We start from the raw sequence: 19,997 nt of genomic DNA on the forward strand, positions 1-19,997 counted from the left end.
ACTCAGCATTGATGGGCTCTTTTCCTTCGTCCCCATTTATGTTTAGTAACTCTATTAATTTGAGAATGCACTTTCCCTACCAAACACAACTGTGTTTAGTCTTAGAAGATACCTTCCTTCTATATTGCTGAAAGCTTAAACACTCCACCCTATAAAAAAAAAAATCTTAGAAAAAAAAACATAAACCAGTTGAAAGAATGGGAAAGGGGAAAAAAGTAACATTGTGAAAAGGCTCAGGCCTGGATGCATGTCTGATTTCTAGAACTGAGACTTTTGGATCCTTCCATTTTTTAAAAATTTTTTAAAATATTTTTTTCATTTTTTATTTATTTATTTGAAAGTGACAGAGAGAGAGGGAGAGTAAGAGACAGATAGAGAGGGAATGGGCACACCAGGGCTTCCAGCCACTGCAAACAAACTCCAGATGCGTGCGCCCCCTTGTGCATCTGGCTAACGTGGGTCCTGGGACCTGGGAAAATGAGCTTCGAACCGGGGTCCTTAGGCTTCACAGGCAAGTGCTTAACTGCTAAGCCATCTCTCCAGCCTGGATCCTTCCATTTTTAACAGAGATTATTCACTTCACATTTACCAGACTTTCAATACCTGTTTAGTTTACCAGGTTTGTTTGGGCAGGTTGTGTATAAAAAATATATTTGATGTAGATGAATTTTTAAAATGTCAGTTGCCTTGACTAGGTTTCAGAAAAACTCTATATCCACCTTTTTTTGTTAAAGTAGACATCTTGAAATAATTAAAATAAAGTTTGGGGATTGTAGCAGATAAACTCTGATAGTGCAGGGCCACTGGAAATGTTTTAGAGCTGGGGGAAGACAGCAAGGAGACCACCAAAGAAAGAAGAATTTCCCACACATGTTTTCACTACATATTTCTATCTCCTTAGCAACATGTCTACTGCATTTTGCTTCTAGTAGGAAGAAGAAAGGAACTAGATTTGGATTGAGCCCTATGGAGTGAAAAAAAAATGGCACAAAGGAATTTTATATTGCTGCAATAACATATCTGTTGTAAGACAGCCACATGGGTTGGGAATGCAAGTTGGGTCATCAGAAGACCCCAGTGTCAATCTTGTTTAATCCTTAGAGTCATTGTATTATTTTGGGGATGAGTTACTTAACTTTTGACTTGGGCTTTAATTGTCAAAATTGCATCAATAATAACAGAGTTCATAAACTTGCTTGAAAGATTAAAATACAATAATACACATAAAACATTTTATGGTATATAGTAAGCCTCAGTCAGTGTTAATATTTTGTCATAACTTTTGCTAATAGTCTCATTGTATTTATTACTGGCTGTAAGGCAGAATCAGGGGTGATAATTTCAAGCAGAGGATATATTCCAAGCACAACTGTTTGTGTCTTCTCAAATATGACTGATGATATTCACTAAGGACAAATCGTACCATTTTCTGAAACTACACAGGACAGACAAAAATCAACAATAACCTCATATCAAGTCTACTTGTGGCTGGCTTATACCTAACGAGGTGTCAGCACAGTGGTCAGGCCTCTAATCGATGAGTCCAGCACTCTGTGGGACAGGGTCCACTTTATGAAGTATGGGTAAACTCTGAGATCAGTAACAACTACTGCTCCCTGTTTATTTTTTTCTGAGAAGCATGTGAGCATGGGCAGTTCATTATGTGAATGAGACATAAAACCATTCTTTGTAAAACAGAGATTAAAATGTATACTTAGAACAGCTGCATTGAAGCATAGTGCTCTAAACATATTATGATTTAGCAATGCAGCTATACTTATGTTATCACATATGATCATTAAGTTGGCAAACTAAATATATATCAGCCTTTCTTAGAATAGCTAATTTAAATATGTCTATGGGTTGTGTTACACACACACATACACACACACGTCTAGGTATCTTTCTGCTACTATAAATATGTGTACCTATAACACCTGCATGTAGATATATATAGACATTGCAGAAATAGATATAGATAGATAGGTAGATAGATAGATAGATAGATAGATAGATAGATAGATAGGGGTATGTGCGTGTTTGTATGACATGTGTTCACATGTGTGGACGTCATTGAGCAATGACCTCTACACGAATGTGGTAGATAGAGGAAAACTTCAGGAGTCACTCCTTGCCCACCCCCTGGTTTGAAGCAGGGTCCCTTGTTGCTCACCATTGCACCACCCAGTGTAACTGGCCTGCAAATTTCAAGGCATTTCTCTCATATCTACTTCCCTTTTTATTCCAGTCATACTGGCATTCCAGAAGCTTCTGCTGCATATGGCATCCAAGCACATGACTTCAAGTCCTCATGCTTGTATGGCAAGCATTTTATCCACTGGAGCCCCCGTCGTCTCCCCACCCCACATATTTTTGTATGCATGTAAATGCCATTTACATCAGTGTCCCCAGAAGTTTTTGTTAAAGTAATTTCCCTGGATTAGCAGGCCATCTGTGGATGTTCCCCCCAATACATTCAGGAGTTTATTGCAGCTTGTTACAGAGATCTCCAGCTGCCTGACTGCAGGAAGTGCCACTGTGGGCGGATCCTAGGGCCCAGCCCTATGGTGTATCTGGGAAATTCCAGTCTGAAGATAGGCAGAATGCTTGAGTTCGCCTGGAGCTCCTGAGTGTACTTGATCATGGTATTGGTGCTGGCGGTGGCTTTTCTCTCCGTGTGGGCCTGTGAAACTGGGCCAGCATTTTCTGCCATTGTAGAACTTTCCCTGGATCTGTAAGCTTCAAATAAATGCCATACATCCACAAACTGTGCCTGGTGTGGAGGTTTATCCCAGCAATCTGAAGCTGTCTACCATGCCCTCCTTTCATCATCCAAATCACCCTTCCTGGCTATGCACTAGCAGTCCTAACACCCTGCCTACAATCTTTAAAGAGAAACAACCTTGGAGTGTGCCGGGACCCAACCAGTCACCTTCCTCTCTGCATGCTCTGAGGCCCCTAATACCCTCAGGGAAAACTGTGTCATTCATGATGCTGCCCCTGGCATGGCCACTGCTCCCAGGTGGAGAAGCAGATGCAAAATGGGGCAATTTGAAAATGCTACATTAAGAAAACTGCTCAAAAAACAGGATTAGTGAGACAATGCCAAGGATTTCACTTTATCCACTTGCAGCGTGAAATATCTTCTAGGAAAGGGCATTGCTTTGTCAGCCATGGAGGAGCTCAGTTAATGAGGAGGAAACGTGGAGGTGTTTGTTGCTGTGTCTGCTGAGTATTAGCTAGGAGGAGAGAAAATGCAAAGAAAAGCATTCCACTCATAGATTCCTACATATTAAGCCATTTTGCTAATGTATGGACTGTTTTGAGTTGTCCCAGGGATATAGACAAGGAATTAAATAATATTGACTCAGCTTGAGCCCAAATGAGAGGCCTAATTAAATTAAGTGGTACAAAGGGGAGACTTGCTTCTAAGTCCTCAATAATTACTTAAAACACAAAAGAGATCAAATAAAGGTCAAAGAGGGATGGAGGGATGGCTCAGCAGTTAAGGCATTTGCCTTCAAAGCCAAAGGACCTATTCCCCACGACCCACGTTAGCCAAATGCACAAGAGGGAGCACGTGTCTGGAGTTCATCTGCAATGGCTAGGGGCCCTGGTGTGCCCATTCTCTCTCCCTCTCCCTCTTTCTCTGTCAAATAAATAAAAATAAAAAATTTAAAAATAAAGGTCAAAGAGGTACAGCAATCACTAAGAATAAATATATGCCTGGCTGTAGGGTGTATGTGTGGAGGGGGAGAGGGTGTGTGTGTGGAGGGGAGAGAGAGAAAGAGAGAGAGAGAGAGAGAGAGAGAGAGAGAGAGAGAGAGAGAGAGAGAGAGAAAGAAAGAGAGAAGGCAAGAGCACAGAAGTAGACATAAGTTCAAAGACTAGTGTCTTTTGAAAACAATTAGAATTCCTTCTGACCACAAATGATCAATGACATGTTAGCACATGGGTATCAACTTCACATTGATTGGCTCTGAATAGAAATTGCATTCCTTGGAAGAAGTGGATTCATGGTTCATGAAGGATAGGTGTGATACTTTGAACTCTAAAAGTGCTTTGTTTTAAATTCTATCCTAGGGAAACATGACTGTGAATGGTCATGATTATGATATTGGGTGGCTCAGGGTTGAATATTTTCAGAATATAAGGTGAGGGATGTACAGAATCATTTCTGTGAATAGCGAGACCAATTCTATCTTTGTGATTCAATATTCACTCCTAATGAAGGCCGAGGCATGTTCAGAGATTTTCTTGAATCAGAATGGGTGGGAGGGGGAGGTTGAGCAGGAGAGAAGAGGTACTCCTGAACTGTGCTGTACTTAGGGTCTCATCTCTAACACGGAGTAATAGTAAAGGGACTTTACTCTTTAAACATATAAACATTTTTGTTTAGAAATACCAATCTGATAATTATTGCAAACTCACAAACTATGAGTCATCATGATTATCATACGAGACTATAAGAATTTCTTCATGGAAAATGCCTATCTGCTCAAGAGGAGGGCTGCGGGCTTTTACATCTTTATGATTGCTTCTGTATCCTGCTCCTGGGTAGTGAACAGTAAGTACACATCTTCTAGAACCAGAGGAGCGCATTGATGATGGTAGTATGACTGTTTTGGGGGCCAAGGTCTCCTTGTCTAGCCCAGACCAGCCTGAATCTCAGGAATCTTCTCCCTCCATTTCCTTGGTACTTTGATTGGCAGTGTGCACCCATCACACCCAGCCTCAGGGTGACTCGTTTGTTTTGACCTTGAGTAAGCAACTCAACTTCTAACTTAACAGTTTCCATTTTTATAAAATGGTATTATTTATAACATAATAGCTATCTGAAACAGCTGTTTTGGTAATGATATTGAAAATAAATTCATTGCAAATATCAATGTCTATCAACAAATTCTTGAATTGATGAACATGATATTCATATGTACCATATATATATATATATATATATATATATATATATATAGTATTCTATCTGTGTGCAGACAACCATTCATATCACTCATTCACTCCTCTAACTGAAACAGAATCACAAAACTTTCATTCTGGTGACGTCTAATTATATTACTCATTCTCCTTTTTCTCACATATGTAAAAATTGTGCTGGAAAATGACTGTTATATGGTCTTACATTTACACTATTTCCTGATCCAAGCACTTTTCCTGGTTTATTAATAAATAAAAGTACCTTGCATTTAAAGTAGTTTTTATTTTTATGTCAGTTTCATATACCTTTTTGTCTTCATTTAACCTAATTCTTCCACTTCTTTTATTATTGGCTCAAACTTTCTATGAAATTCTTTACACTATTCAAATCAGAATACTTACTTTGCATGAGATCCTTGAAGTCAATTGTTCAAAACGCCTATTTATTTTCAAATTTTCACTTTTGCTAAACATGGCTACAATGCGGTGGGTATGTGTCAGTGTGCCCAACATCTTTTATGTCCATGTCATCACAATAATATCCTTAAATCTCGAAGTAGCTGAATTTCTACCGTATGTGGTAATAGATTCTTTCAGGTAACTCAAATGTTGAATGAAATATCTATGTGCCCACTTCCTTGGATGAATTCTGTCTTTGATATCACGGAAAACTGTAGGTGAAATTGCAACTCTCTCTCCACGAGGCTTTTAGCTCACGTGGGTTCAATATCAGCAGCTTAGGGTACGTAACCGATACGAGAACAAACTGTTCTTCACCCAGAAACCAAGGTAGTGACTACTGGTCCTCCTGGGAGCCTTGACTAAGAAACCAGGTGTGGACGCCAAGCAGGTAAGTGGCAGGCAGCACGGTGATTTCACTAAGTCTCAGCACTTGTCTATCCCTCTCCCTTTAAGCTTAATTAGAAATGGTAGATTTTAAAAAGTCTGAATAAGCTGGGCGTGTTGGCACATGCCTTTAATCCCAGCACTCGGGAGGCAGAGGTAGGAGGATGGCATGAGTTCAAGGCTACCCTGAGACTACATAGTGAATTCTAGGTCAGACTGGGCTAGAGCCAGACAGTACCTCAAAAAAACAAAGAAAAAAATCCAAACAAGTGCATCAGTAATCATTATCACTTATGGTGAAGTTCACATTATCACATACTAGCTAAAACTCTTGTTTCTGGCATCACTACTGCTAAAGCTAATCTATTGGGCATTGACTGTGTGCTAATTACCATCTCCTAAGCAACTTACACAGGAGAGTTCATTTCTGTCTGAGAAGGTATAGGTCAGCCACTGTCAACCATAATACTCGTCTTTTCCTCAGGCGGAACTGATAGTAGCCTTGGATGGTTTAAACTGATTGTCAATTTAACAGAGCCTAGACTTTTCCTGTGAGGAGTTAGCTAGTTTAAATTAGTCTCTGGACAATCTCTGTGAGGGATTCTCTTGGTTAGGTTAATTTAGAGGAGAAGGCCCACTTTGACTGGTCTAGGCTGTTTCATGAGCGGGGTTCTAGACTGACTCAAGAGGAGTCAGCTGACTGAACATCAGCCTTCACCATCCTCACTTCCTCGTGGGCGGAATGTTACCAGTTACCTGCCTCAAGCCCTACTACCACGCCTTCCCTGCTATGGTGAGCTATAACCTGAAACTACATGCTGAAAGAAGCCTTCATCCCTTTAATACCTTTTGTCCAGTATTTTGTCCCAGCAAGAAGTAAGTGACTAAGATATGGCCCCATGCTGACAAGTCAGGAAGGACATATATCTTGTACTCCCAGTAACAATGTAGAGAAATGCTGCCTAAAAACCAGTATCAAACTTATGTGTGAACAGAAGACCTTGTTGTTTCAAAAGTTAAAAATTGGGGGCTGGAGAGATGGCTTAGCGGTTAAGCACTTGCTTGTGAAGCCTAAGGACTCTGGTTTGAGGCTTGATTCCCCAGGACCCACGTTAGCTAGATGCACAAGAAGGTGCATGCATCTGGAGTTTGCAGTGGCTGGAGGCTCTGGTGTGCCCATTCTCTCTCTCTCTGCCTTCTTCTCTCTGTCTGCTGCTCTCAAATAAATAAATAAAAATAAACAAAATAAATAAATAAGTTGAAAATTGGGAGCTACATACCTTCATGAAATAACCTACTTTATTTTGAGTAACTCAATACTGTTGTCTACAGAAAAGTTTCCTTAAACATTTTTTTTCAATGCTAAAATTTCTTATCCAGAATCAGAGCTAGACTAAATATAATTCCTCCCTTTGTGATAGGGAAATGGACTTTCCCTGTACACAAACATAAAAGTATAAGTGAGGCTCCTAAAACATCCTTGAGAGAACATCAGTGTTACCATCAACAAAAACTAATAAACACACACACACACACACACACAAACATACACTGCTCAAGGCTTACATAATGCCCAAGTGACATAGAAAGGCCCTGGATCTCTTGTTTATGAGACCCTGAATGTTATCAGAAAATTCAGCCACAAATTGCCTTTGGCACAGGGCTTGACCACAAACTTCCCTATAATATCAGACATCATAGATAAACAACAGACAGTGCTTGTTCCCTAAGGTTGTTGGTGTTATTTTTGTGGTTTGCTTCATCATCAGAAAGTGGCATTTCCAGACCATATTATCACAGGTCCTTGCTGAAAAGCCTTCACTAAATTGAGATGTAATGTTCAACTCAGGCTTTTCTTAAGGGTCAATGTAAGAAATATCTTTTATAAAAAACTAGATTAAGACACTACCCATCATGTAACCAATTGTTACTCTAATGATGACTTAACACACAAAACTTCTTTAAATTGAAAGCCTGGCAAAATATGATCTCTCTCAAAAACTATAACAATTTTTGAGAATTAGTTATCAATTTTCAGTTCTAATATATGTATCTGGTATACTAAATGTATCTGAAAGGTTTTTCTATGTGTAAAATTTTCTTAGGATCTTTTGTTAATTTTCATTTCCAATTTTTGTATGTTTCTTGGTTATATATATATATATATATATACATATATATATATATATATATGTTTTTTTTTTTTTTTTTGAGGTAGGGTCTCATTGTCTCCCAGACTGACTTGGAATTCACTATGTAGTCTCGGGGTGGCCTGAACTCACAGCTATCCTCCTACCTCTGCCTCCCTAGTGCTGGGATTAAAAGTGTGCACCACCACACCACACCCGGCTAGATGTACATTCTTTTACAAGTAAGTGGAATGCAAATTATATTTGTAAAGTGAAACATCTCATAAATTGTTATTTTTGAGTTTACCTCTTCTATAATGAAGTGCTAAAAAGCATAGACCTTTTTTTTCTTACTCTGCTCAGGGGGGAGAATGAGAATGAATGCATGTTTGTGTGGAATGATATGAAGAACTGAAACTAGAGCCTGAATTCATAGTTTCACAATCTATCATCTGTTAGCCATACAAGGTTTGACAATTTATACTCGTTTATTAGCCTCTGTTTCTTATCCACAAAATACTGGGAGTCTCTGTGTAATGCTGTGGAGAGGATAAAAGCTTACATATGAAGGTGTCAGTAAATTAGTATTCACCCAGTTCAGCAATTTTCTCCCGTCACCTCTTTTGCCTCCATAAAGGCATGGCAGTGAAGGGCACAGTGGGGTTATAATTTGTCTCCTGATTTGTTACCTATGGAAAGAGCCTGAGGTACAAGTTATGCATTTGGTCTGTTCTTAGCAGAAGGGAAAGAGGAAGAAACATGGGAGAGGGACTCCAGGCAAATATGAATATGGTTGTTTTCAGCTGTGGCCTGACTTCACAGGGGCCATGAATCTGCATGGAGACATCTCGAAGCTGGGGGTCTGATCGGCCAAATCCTCTTTTCAGTCAGGGGCTAGCTGTGCAGCCAGGCCATGCAGGATGGCGGTCCTAACCACCCAGCAGTCATCCACACACAGTGTGGCTAGAGGACACAAGCCAGGAGGTGGGCGGGCTGCCAGGGCAGGGGCTATGCCAGCCTCATCGTGGAACAACGACTGTAGGGATGTTTGAAAACAGTTGATAGTAGGGGAGTGCTCCACCATCGGCTATCTAGCACCCACACATTTATGGTGGACAGGATGCAGATCCTGGGAATGGATAACAAGTATAAAGCCAACATTTAACATTAATTAGTCACAGGTAGTAATTTGCTGTTGATATCATCTAGACTTTGAGGTAGTGTGAGGTTGTGATTTTTCTTGAGAAATCACACACACACACACTCACGAGGGAGGTGTATCTTCCGTCTAGCATAACTTCCTATGATACAACTACAAGCATAGCGTCAGCTTGAAGACAAAACTGAATCTACAATTGTGTTATCTGTGATGCACCCTGGGCCTTTTTCACAAGAGCTTCCACCCCTGCCTTTGTGAAATTCACAATGGATTTGGACTTCAGCACTTGGCTATTCTAGAATCTTCAGCACAGTGCTGTTCTTCTCCTCCCCACGTTGCCTCTGTGCGTTGTCTCCCCATTTCTAAGCAAACACATGGGCACCAGAGTCCGCCTCGGGCACTGCTCTTCTCCTGCAGCTACACTTTGCCTAATGGACGCTTTGGCTCCATCTGAAGGTTGTCAAGTCCGTCTCGCTGGCTGCATGGCCTCTCCTTTCCCCCTGTGGCTTTGCAGTTCCAAGGTCCAGGTTGTTCAGCACACAATAGACACAGTTAATCTGTCCTCTTTCCTGCTGAGTATTGATAACAAGCCAATCCTATTCTCCAGAACAGAAATACACCCATTTTCAGTTTCAAAATTGATCATCAATAATAACAGATTAAAATGCATTGATTCAATATTTTATTTGCAATTAGATAAGAGTATACATCACAAGCAGCATCTATCCTCATCACTGCCCCTATTTTGTGTTTCTTCCACCCAGACATTTGATTTTAATTCTCAGATTGAAGAAAAACTGATGTAACTTTGTGAAATACATGACTGTTCTTTTTGAGACATGGTACAACTGCCTCACTAAAGCCATAGTCAGTTCTGAAGTTATAAATGATGCAGCTCACCATTTTGATATGAACAAATCAGCTTTGTCTAGATTTACACTTAGCATGAAATCTCTAATCCTGTGATTTCATTCTCACTGAAGATTTGTCAAAATTACAGAAATCCCCTCTTAAGGCAAAGCAAGGCAAATAATACAATATTTATGTAATACTATTACTTATGAATTGTGAATTGGTGATGAAAAGTAATATTTTGGATAGATACTGAGAAGGAAAACATACTATAAGAGAGAACAAGGAAAGGCATTCTAAGTAAGAAAAATAACCATAATGTGTAATATCAAGAAACAGAACAAAAGACATCAATGTCTATATTATACTCTGGCTTTCAATGATAGGTTGAATTAACTCCTACTAACAACTTATTATGAGTATGTGTTATAACCAATTATTATTTTTTATATTTGCAAGGGGAGAGAGAGAGAGAGAGAGAGAGAGAGAGAGAGAGAGAGAGAGAGAGAGAGAGAGAATGAGTTCACCAGAGCCTCCAGCCACTGCAAACATGCTCCAGATACATGAGCCACTTTGTGAATCTGGCTTTACATGAGTACTAATGAGTACTAGAGAATTGAACTCGGGTCTTTAGGTTTTACAGGCAAGCATCTTAATCACTGAGCCATGTCTCCATCACCAGTTATTCCTAAGAACGACAAATCATTAAATCCTCACTGTTTTGATGTGTTTAGGTAGTGCTTCCTTGCATGTCTCAATTAAACCTTGACAGAGGTAGCCAGGTGCTTGGCTACCTCTCGCCACCCTTGCATGAAGCTCGCTGCGAAGGCAAAGGGACGCCTTTTAGTAACTGAAGTACAGAGCATGAGGTCCTGACTCCAGACAGATGCCTTTGTGAACTGGGATGAGTCATAAACATCCCTGACCTATTTCACTGATCATAAAATGGATCCAAGATAGTTATAACACAAACAGATGGTTCTGAAGGTCCCATTAAAGGTTATTACAACTGGATGCACACATAATAAGCATTTTCAAGAACACCCAATCCATAATATCAGTTTGCCAATATACCAAGAGAATATCTTAGTTGCTTTACTAACATGTAACATTTAAGGGAAACAATGCCCTCCACACTTTTAAAAATATATTCTTTTGAGTAACTACCAGGTGATCACTTGCATTTGCCTGGTCCCTAACTTGAGAAACCAATCAACAGCCGAACCAAGAATGAAATGTATGGCATAATGCCTTCATTGACTTTCCATTTTCTCCTGTCTTCCTTCTCCACATACATCTCCCTTCCCTTATTTCTTTCACTTCACCTCTTTGCATTTTAGATTCCTTCTTTTCATTTCTCTGTGACTATTTCTTTCAAATAATAAAACAATCCCTTTATTTAAATTTTCCTGTTTTTGATGTCTACCAGCGATTAAACTAAATTCAGAAAACTCATTAGATAATTCCCTTAATGCCTCAACAAGGCAAGCATTTAGCCTACTAAGTTTCTCTGCATGGACTTCATTGCTTGCTTCCTGCAGGCCCTGGTGGCTCTTTTGGTCAATAGCTACATTCTCGCTGATCCCTATCTTTCTGTAATGGATGCACACCCTGCCCCACACCTCATTTCTGCTGAAGCTAGACGGCAGTCATTTGGCAAATTTTCAGTCTTGCTGATCTTTTCCCAACAACTGATTATTTCCATTTATTTATCCAATTCTTAAAATTGTGGCTTTGGCACACCTGCCTCAGGGTAAGAGAGTACAATTAAACACATTAAAGGAAATCCACAAAATAGAGTGACTATATAATTAATCATTTTTAAGTAGTTTAAAAATTTGCTGGCCTAAAACTATGGCACTTGGGGAACAGGGTATCGTTAATAGTTTAAAGCTATTCATTATTTGATTTTTTTTCCTATTCAATTAATTTACAATATATGTATATATGTTAAAATATAATGATAATTAAAAATATTTGTTTTCAAGCAGAGAGATACAGACAAAAAGAGAGGCACAGAGAGACAGAGATACACAGAGAGAGAATGCTCATGCCAAGGCCTCTAGCCACTGCAGACAAACTCCAGAAGCATGTGTATCTGGCTTACACGGGCACTGGGGAATAGAAATGAGGTCATCAGGCTTTGTAGGCAAGTGCCTTAACTGCTGCACTGTCTCTCCAGCCCTTTAATTTTGATGGCAAGCATACTTTCAAATGTACACTAGCTTTCTTACTGGTCACTATATATAAGAACACTAGCAAAATAATTGAAAGTAATGGATAAATTTATTGGAATGACATTTGGTAAGCTAGGTACATTTTAATCACGGAGTTACACTCTTTCTTCTTTTTCAGGACACTCATCGGTCAAAATGATTAGAAATGAAAATGCAAGAACACATTCAGTTACCCAGTCGCTTTGTGTTCGCCATTCATACTGCACTGGAACTTCCATATACCCCCTTCTTCCACAGAACACACTTGGCAGGAAGTCTCAGTGATCCTGAATCCTTCTTGGTGGTGGATTAACTGAACCTGAGACAGATTCTACGATCCCAGTGATTACCCAGAGCTTGGGTCTTGAGCAATAATGTCTGCCACACAGTATCTCTCTTCACTATCTCAACTCATTGCTGACAATGTAGGTTATTTTATTCTCTTTGTGTTGTTACAATGAAACCTGGAAAGAGTGCTCAAATCTCAATGTTAAAAACTACCATTTCATCAAAACACGGAATCCAGCAGTTAAGAAGCACATTAGGGCTGGAGAGATGGCTTAGCGGTTAAGCGCTTGCCTGTGAAGCCTAAGGACCCTGGTTCGAGGCTCAATTCCCCAGGTCCCACGTTAGCCAGATGCACAAGGGGGCGCACGCGTCTGGAGTTCGTTTGCAGAGGCTGGAAGCCCTGGCGCGCCCATTCTCTCTCTCTCTCTCTCTATCTGTCTTTCTCTGTGTCTGTCGCTCTCAAATAAATAAATAAATAAATAAATAAATATTTAAAAAAAAAAAAAAAGAAGCACATTAATGTACCATTATCTGTCCTTCAAGGTGATTTATCTTAATTCACCTTTATCATAGCTTAGATGAAATATACTCTTATTTTCCAGCCCTGGCCTTTCCATCTGTTTTCCTAATCCTATTTCTTCTCACTTGCTAAGAATTTTTTGTCCATGGTCACTAGTTCATTTTCTTGTGCATCTTGCTCTTTACCTAAAAGATTTCTTGTGTTACTGTCATTTAAAAAAAAATACATAAGGTGGGCTGGAAAGATATCTTAGCAATTAAGTGCTTGCCTGTGGAGCCTAAGGACCCCAGTTTGAGGCTTGATTCCCCAGGACCCATGTTAGCCAGATGCACAAGAGGGCACACCTGTCTGGAGTTCGTTTGCAGTGGCTGGAGGCCCTGGCATACCCATTCTCTCTCTCTCTCTCTCTCTCTTTCTCCCTCTCTCTCTCTCTCTCTCTCTCTGTCTCTCTCTCTCTCTCTCTCTCTCTCTCTCTCTCTCTCTTTCTCTCCACCTCTTTCTCTCTCTGTCTGTTGCTCTCTAATAAATAAATAAAAATAAACAAAATTTGAAAATACATAAGGAAAATTGTTAACAAAAATAAATAAGCTTTTAGTAGTATCTGCTCTCACATTCAACTCTCTCTCTCTCATTCTCATTCTCCCTCCCTCTCTCTATAAACTGCTGTAACATTTAGTCTATATCACCATCTTCTCTCTATCTCTGTACTCACAAGTGTTCCACTTACTATGATACAATTTTTGGCATCACCATGTTATTGATGTTGCTTGTCAAATAATAAACATTTCTAAGCACAAACCCAACATTCACTTTTGGAACACAGTGTACCTGGATCACCTATATCATGATAGTTACTGACTGCTGCATATTTGATCTTTAAAAATTCCATTAGTTCTGTTGTCTTAAGGGAGCTATGTGTTTAAGGGAACATATTTAAAACATGAATGTGCACTGCTATGATTTTTGGTAATCACAGGGGGACATTGTAGAAATTGACAGTTGCCAACCTTAACCCATTCCTCTTTTGTACTTATCAGATCAGATTACAATGCAAAGCAATGTTTCCAGCTTAAAATACCAAATAGCAAAACAACCTACACCCTGCGGTACTGATTACAGTTACCTTTATGAGTATTACTAAGAGCTGGCCAATAACATATAAAGGCAAACATTTTGAGGCAATATTCTGTAAGTCCCCTCTAAAATATTTCAGAAAGGTTTGCTGCCATTTCTTTCTTTGTTCAACCCCAAATTTAAAAGCTACAGGGAGAACTGAAGATGGCATAATTTTGACCTTGATCATAATGAAAACCAGAAGACACAGATATGAAACCAATGAAGAAACTGGTCCAACTTCCTGATGACTGTGGCTCTCTCCAAAATACCAACACTTTATTGGTTTAAACTGTCAAATTAAGTATGTGCATCCATTAGAGGTATAACTGGAATCATTTTATGGAAAATATCTTTCTGGAATTTTGTTTCAGGTAGGTTTTCTGTTATCTTCTCCGACATGCCTTCAGTGGCTAGTTCTATGTAATTCTGCTTCATACCTAACTGCTAGAACAATATACCCATCTTTTCCTGGAACTATCCCTTTAGATTCCTCTCAGTAACCTAAAGCCTGCAAATCGAATCTGAATGGGTTTCCTTACTCCCCATCGCCTAAATGTCCTTCTGTATGCAGTTCATTTAGGATGACATGGCTAGCTAAGTGTCAAACCCTAAAATGTTAGCATAAGTCTGGATTCTTCCTAATTCTTCATTTTTAACACAAAACAGATTACTGATCCTCACACTTTTGGCTGACATATTTTTCTTATAAGCATACAATGCTCTCTGCCTAGCAAACTTGCATGAATCCAGGTATGCTCACTGTTTCTCTCCTGGGCTAGTTTTAAAATGAATGATTGCCAAACTGACCTCTCTCATTCAGTCCCTCATCTTTCCAATTTAACTGCACCCTGTCCAAAACAGTTTAACTTACAAACACTATTTGTGAGCATCTCACACTTAAAAGAAAGCAATTAATCTTGACTAAGTACACAGAACAGTTATAAGATTAAAAATGACGCTTTTGAATATGGTTTATCTTACATCTTCTTTTCTATCCTCCACCCCAATATACAAACTCCAGCAGCATGAGCAATGTCTTCTTCAGTCATAACACACCAATGGCCTCCTGCAACATCCCATGGCGATGCTGTGTATTCATCTTGGCTGTCCCATACACCCTGAGTCCTATTCCTATCTTCTTAATATACATCAGTTGGAGACTGAGATGTCATGGCCCCAACATGGGAACAAGCTTCTTATGCAACTCTCTCTTGCCCACTCTGTGTATTGGAAGAATTGATTATTCCTCTATCTGATAAACTGTGTACATTGAAGCAATTTAATATGACATAGTTTCTTGCATTTTTTAGAGTCATTTTGCGTATGTAGGTGTATTTGATGTTTGTTGGGGTCTTGCATATGTGAGCACTGGGAAGGATGTAACAAAAAACCAGCCATCTTCTCACACGCTAGTGTTCTGCTATGGCTGGCCACAGATGGTACTCAGTCTTTAGCAGAAATTTTGAATTAACTGAATTACAGTTTCCTTGTACTTAAAGCATGTAACCTCAGGGATAATGTTGACTGTATTGATGCATCGCTGGCAGGGTAAAAATTTTCATTCAGTGATGTATATCATAAGAATGTATTTCAAAATCCTTCATAGCACTAATTCACTTCGTTTGTCCTAAATCCTAACTCTCCCAGAATGCATTCTCCTTTCTATTTGGAAATACATTTCACACATACTCCTCTTCTACCAAATATATTTGTCAAAAGTCCTTGCTACATGAACCTGATCTTGGAATTCAAAGAGCATGTACTAAAATTTAACTTGTTAAGACATGAGTTCAAAACTTGTCTGTTTTTAGTAAGTTTATGCACTTTTGAATCATACATGTTATTTTGTAGGAGACTTCATAGAAACATAGCTTAGTTCTGAGTTCTCAATTGAAAGAAGAAAAAATATATCAGAAACATGGGGGTCACTGAGAGATTAAAGCAAGTGTGCTTTGGCAAGTATAAATGAAATGTGCTTTAAAAGCTTTCCAGAATCTACCTGCAAGCAGATGGCAGTAGGAAGTGTAAAAAAGGGCATGCTCTCCCTTTTTCAGATTTATTTATTCTAATGGGAAATTGTGGGCAAAATGATGACAAATAGGTTTGGATCTGCAATAGCATCCCTCATCTCATATAATGACTCAGCTTTTACATCATAAATCCTGAATCCCAAATGTCACTGCCTAATTCATCTGTAAAATATGTACTGTTCATGAATTTGAATTATCACACCAAATAGGAAGGAATGCTGCTCCATTTATATCTGGTGGAAATCGTAATTGGGAGGTGCAATTATGAGCAATGTATTTAACTTCTACATAGGAGCTGTGCATTCTTTAAAGAAATCTTGACAGCTTTGATTTGTGCAAGATAAGAACATAGCAACATAGCACATATTTATAAAATAAAATTTTAGACTTTATAAAGGTGATGCATGCATGAAATATTAAATGAGAAAGTGAATTCTGGATGCCCAATAGTTTAAAATATAGAACCAATTGATTAATACATATATATGCTATATGTATCATATATATGATGGTATTTGATTTATAACAATTTGATCTATAATTTTTCTATGTTTAAATAATGGGTAAATGATAAATATTCAGGAAAGAGAGAGAGAGAGAGAGAGAGAGAGCGAGAGAGCACCAGGACCTCCAGCCACTGCAATGAACTTCAGAAGCATGTGCCACCTTGTGCATCTGGCTTGTGTGGGTCTTGGGGAATAGAATCTGGGTCCTTTGGCTCTGCAGGTAAGAACCTTAACCGCTAAGCCACCTCTCCAGCCCTACAGTTTGAATTTTGATAGTCATCTAGGATATCAGTGCATGGCGTGATAGTAGAGGTGGGCTCCCAGTGAGCTTTGTAATCACAAAATAATCAGCTGACATTTTACAATCACAGTGTTCCCTGGTATTTTTGGCTGCAATTATCCAATAAGCTACATAAGTTATTCAACACATTATTATAAACTAAGATTTATGTTAGAAAATAATTTTGTCCAAATATAGACTAATATAAGTGTTCTGTTACTGCTTAAGCTATATTAGGCTAAGCTATTATTGCTCAAGGGGTTACATGCATAAGGTTTTTGCCTCATGATATTTTCAACCTGCAATAAGTTGATCAGTACATGATTAAGTTGTAAGGCAAAAATCACCTGCTTATACATAAGCAGATGTTAGGTATGTGTGTATATATGCACATATATTTATATGTAAATATGTTTATAGATATATGTTTGAAAACAATGATGTTTGCATATTTTATACACACTTTTTTTATGCTTTTATGGTTTGTGATTATATCAACCATATTTTCCCTTGAAAAGTGACAGGATGTTATAAGTTCGATTTGTATTGTCTTTTCTAATATTAATATAGCAAGAATATTAATCTTTATTTTCTCTCCTGACATTTAATGGAATAGGACACAAGGAAACCCCCCCCCCCGCCCAATACTCCTAAGCCTCTGCATTTGACTTGTGCACTTCAGTTCCACCGTCTATTCAGCATTTCCCCCAGACATAGGATGTGTGGAGGTTAGATGGCACACCCCAACTTTGACATTCAATGATATGACTCTTGACAGGGAGTTTAACCTTTCTGAATTTTGCTGTTTCATATATTCAAGAAAATGGAAGAAGAAAATAAATGATCTTCCTTGCCTGGTGTTGTGAAGACCAAGAAAAAATGTAGGCAACAAGTAGCCAATACTGACTTGCACCTCTCTCCCCTAGAGGTTGACTCTGATTGTTTGTGACTACATTTCTTTTACAACTTTCATTCACAGAGGGAAAGTTCAGTGCTGGAGTATACAGATATTAGATGTTGCGAACTGACAGCATACTTGTGAGTAGCTTAAGAAACATTTTATCAGCTGCACCAGTTACTGGAGTGTTCATAATGTTTCACTTTAACTTAAATTTATAATCTTAGTCAGTGTCCTTCTCAAAGTCACTGATAACCAAATCCAATATAGGCATCAATTTTTTTATTACCAATCCTGCTCAAGAGAAGTGATCTACTATTATTAAAAGATGAACAGAATAGTAAGAAATTATTTCTACCATGATAATTTTAAGGCAGCTTGAAACTCAAGGCCACCAAAAATTTATGCAGCTCCTCTGAATCCACAATGTCTTACTTCTCAAAGTCCGGGTAGAGTTGTTTCAAAACTCAGGAGCTAAATCCTTATACTATAAAAATGAGTAAGTGGATAATGAATATCAACTAATAGCAATAAAACCATCATTTAATTAATTTGCAATTCCACATTCATTTATTTTAGAAACATTACAGGATTAAATTCAGAGCCCCATCTGTGCCCTTTCTGATGTCTAAAAACTCTCCTAAATGAACATCAGGTCTCATCCAAGTGATTTATAAAAGTCCGATTCTTTCAAAGGCTATACATCTACTTGGCATTTTTTTTGTTACATTTTCATATTTATTTATTTATTTATATGAGAGAAAGAGGCAATAAAAAGAAAGAGTGAATGGGCACACTATTCTCCAAATGATCTAAAGATCCATGCACCACCATGTTTATTGGTCTTTATGTGGGTACTGGGGACACAAACCTGGTTCCTTTGGTTTTTGTCCTCTATCCCACAACTTAACATTTTTGAGTGTGAATGTGTGTGTGTGTGTGTGTGTGTGTGTGTTGTGTGTGACATGAGTGCATGATGTATGTGTAACTACATGGGTGTAACCAAGTGCACATGTAAGTGTATGCACTTGCCCATATAAGTCAGAATTTGACATTGTGTAGCTTCCTCGGTCACTCTCCATTTTCTTTACTGAGACAGTCTCTCACTGGACCCAGAGCTCACTGCTTCAGAGAATGCAGGTAACCAACTTATTTCAGGGATTTGCCCATGTTTGCTTCCTAGTTACTGAGATGACAGGTACATGCCACCCTTCTAGCCATTCATGTGAGTTATGGTGAGCAAAACATATGCCCTCATGTTTATAAAGATGTGTCTTACCACCTGAACCATCACTCCAGCCCCCTATTTAGCAATTTTAAAATAAATCTGGCTAAATTATACAAACTGATTGAGTTTCTCCTAGACAGTGTGAGAGGGGCAAACTGCTCTGAACCTAGCATCTTCTAAGTGGGATGACATTAGTGCCAGGCAGTACTCACGGCTGACATGATGAGCTCTCCCCCGAGGCTCTGGATCTCAGCTTTCACTTGACTGCAGATTTTCAGTTGGTGGGAGTAGAACTTAATCTGCTCTAGATAAGCCAGCAAGTCCTGCTTGCATGATAGATCTGGACACTAGATGAGAATTGTAGATAAAAAGTGGAAACAGCATTATAAATGAGAGGTAGATCAAAGTTAATCACTACAGGCACTATAGGCAAATTAGAAGCAAGTAACTTTTCTATAAATTCTATTCTTCAGGCCAATTCCATTAACATATTTTGCTCTGCTTCTCCCATCAGAATAGGTTACTCATTCTTCAGCCTTTACCTCAGTTTAGCAAATAAACATCAGAGGGATTTTGGAGCATGCAGAGGTAATTAAATTAATATCTTTAGTAAACATAAAAAGAAATATCTGAGCTGCAATTATTCTATCACTAGATTTAGTATCAGACTACCCTGTGGAATCCTAGGTTCTCTAGTTTCTCTTTCATGTCGCTTCTGTGGAAGTAAAAAGAAACTTGCAATAAACATTCGGCTTTGCCATTTACAACTTTAAAGGCTTGCTAGTTTGCAGAAAGAGTAAATTCATTTTTACCTCATCCAATATATATCATCTAAATAAAGATGACACATGTATTTTAGTGATGTATTAAATTTCTTCCCAGCAATGGGCACCCTTAGCATGGAGTTTTATATAAGAAACTGAGAAAAGGAGTTCTGACATCATTATAACATTGCTAATGGCTTCAGTTGGTTATTTATGGAGTTTCCCCTATG

General features: G+C 38.6%; 1 protein-coding gene across 1 annotated transcript in view; it reads right to left on the bottom strand.

The window, feature by feature from the left end:
* The window catches only part of Ctnna3 (catenin alpha 3), a 1,402,587-nt gene that overhangs the window by 25,330 nt on the left and 1,357,260 nt on the right, over nucleotides 1-19,997 (bottom strand). Inside the window, exon 17 of the mRNA XM_045137244.1 lies at nucleotides 19,216-19,350. Coding sequence (XP_044993179.1) covers nucleotides 19,216-19,350 — 135 coding nt within the window. The remainder of the gene's footprint in view (nucleotides 1-19,215; nucleotides 19,351-19,997) is intronic.

The sequence above is a fragment of the Jaculus jaculus genome, chromosome 18 (genome assembly GCF_020740685.1).
Source record: "Jaculus jaculus isolate mJacJac1 chromosome 18, mJacJac1.mat.Y.cur, whole genome shotgun sequence".
Taxonomy (NCBI): Eukaryota; Metazoa; Chordata; class Mammalia; order Rodentia; family Dipodidae; genus Jaculus; species Jaculus jaculus.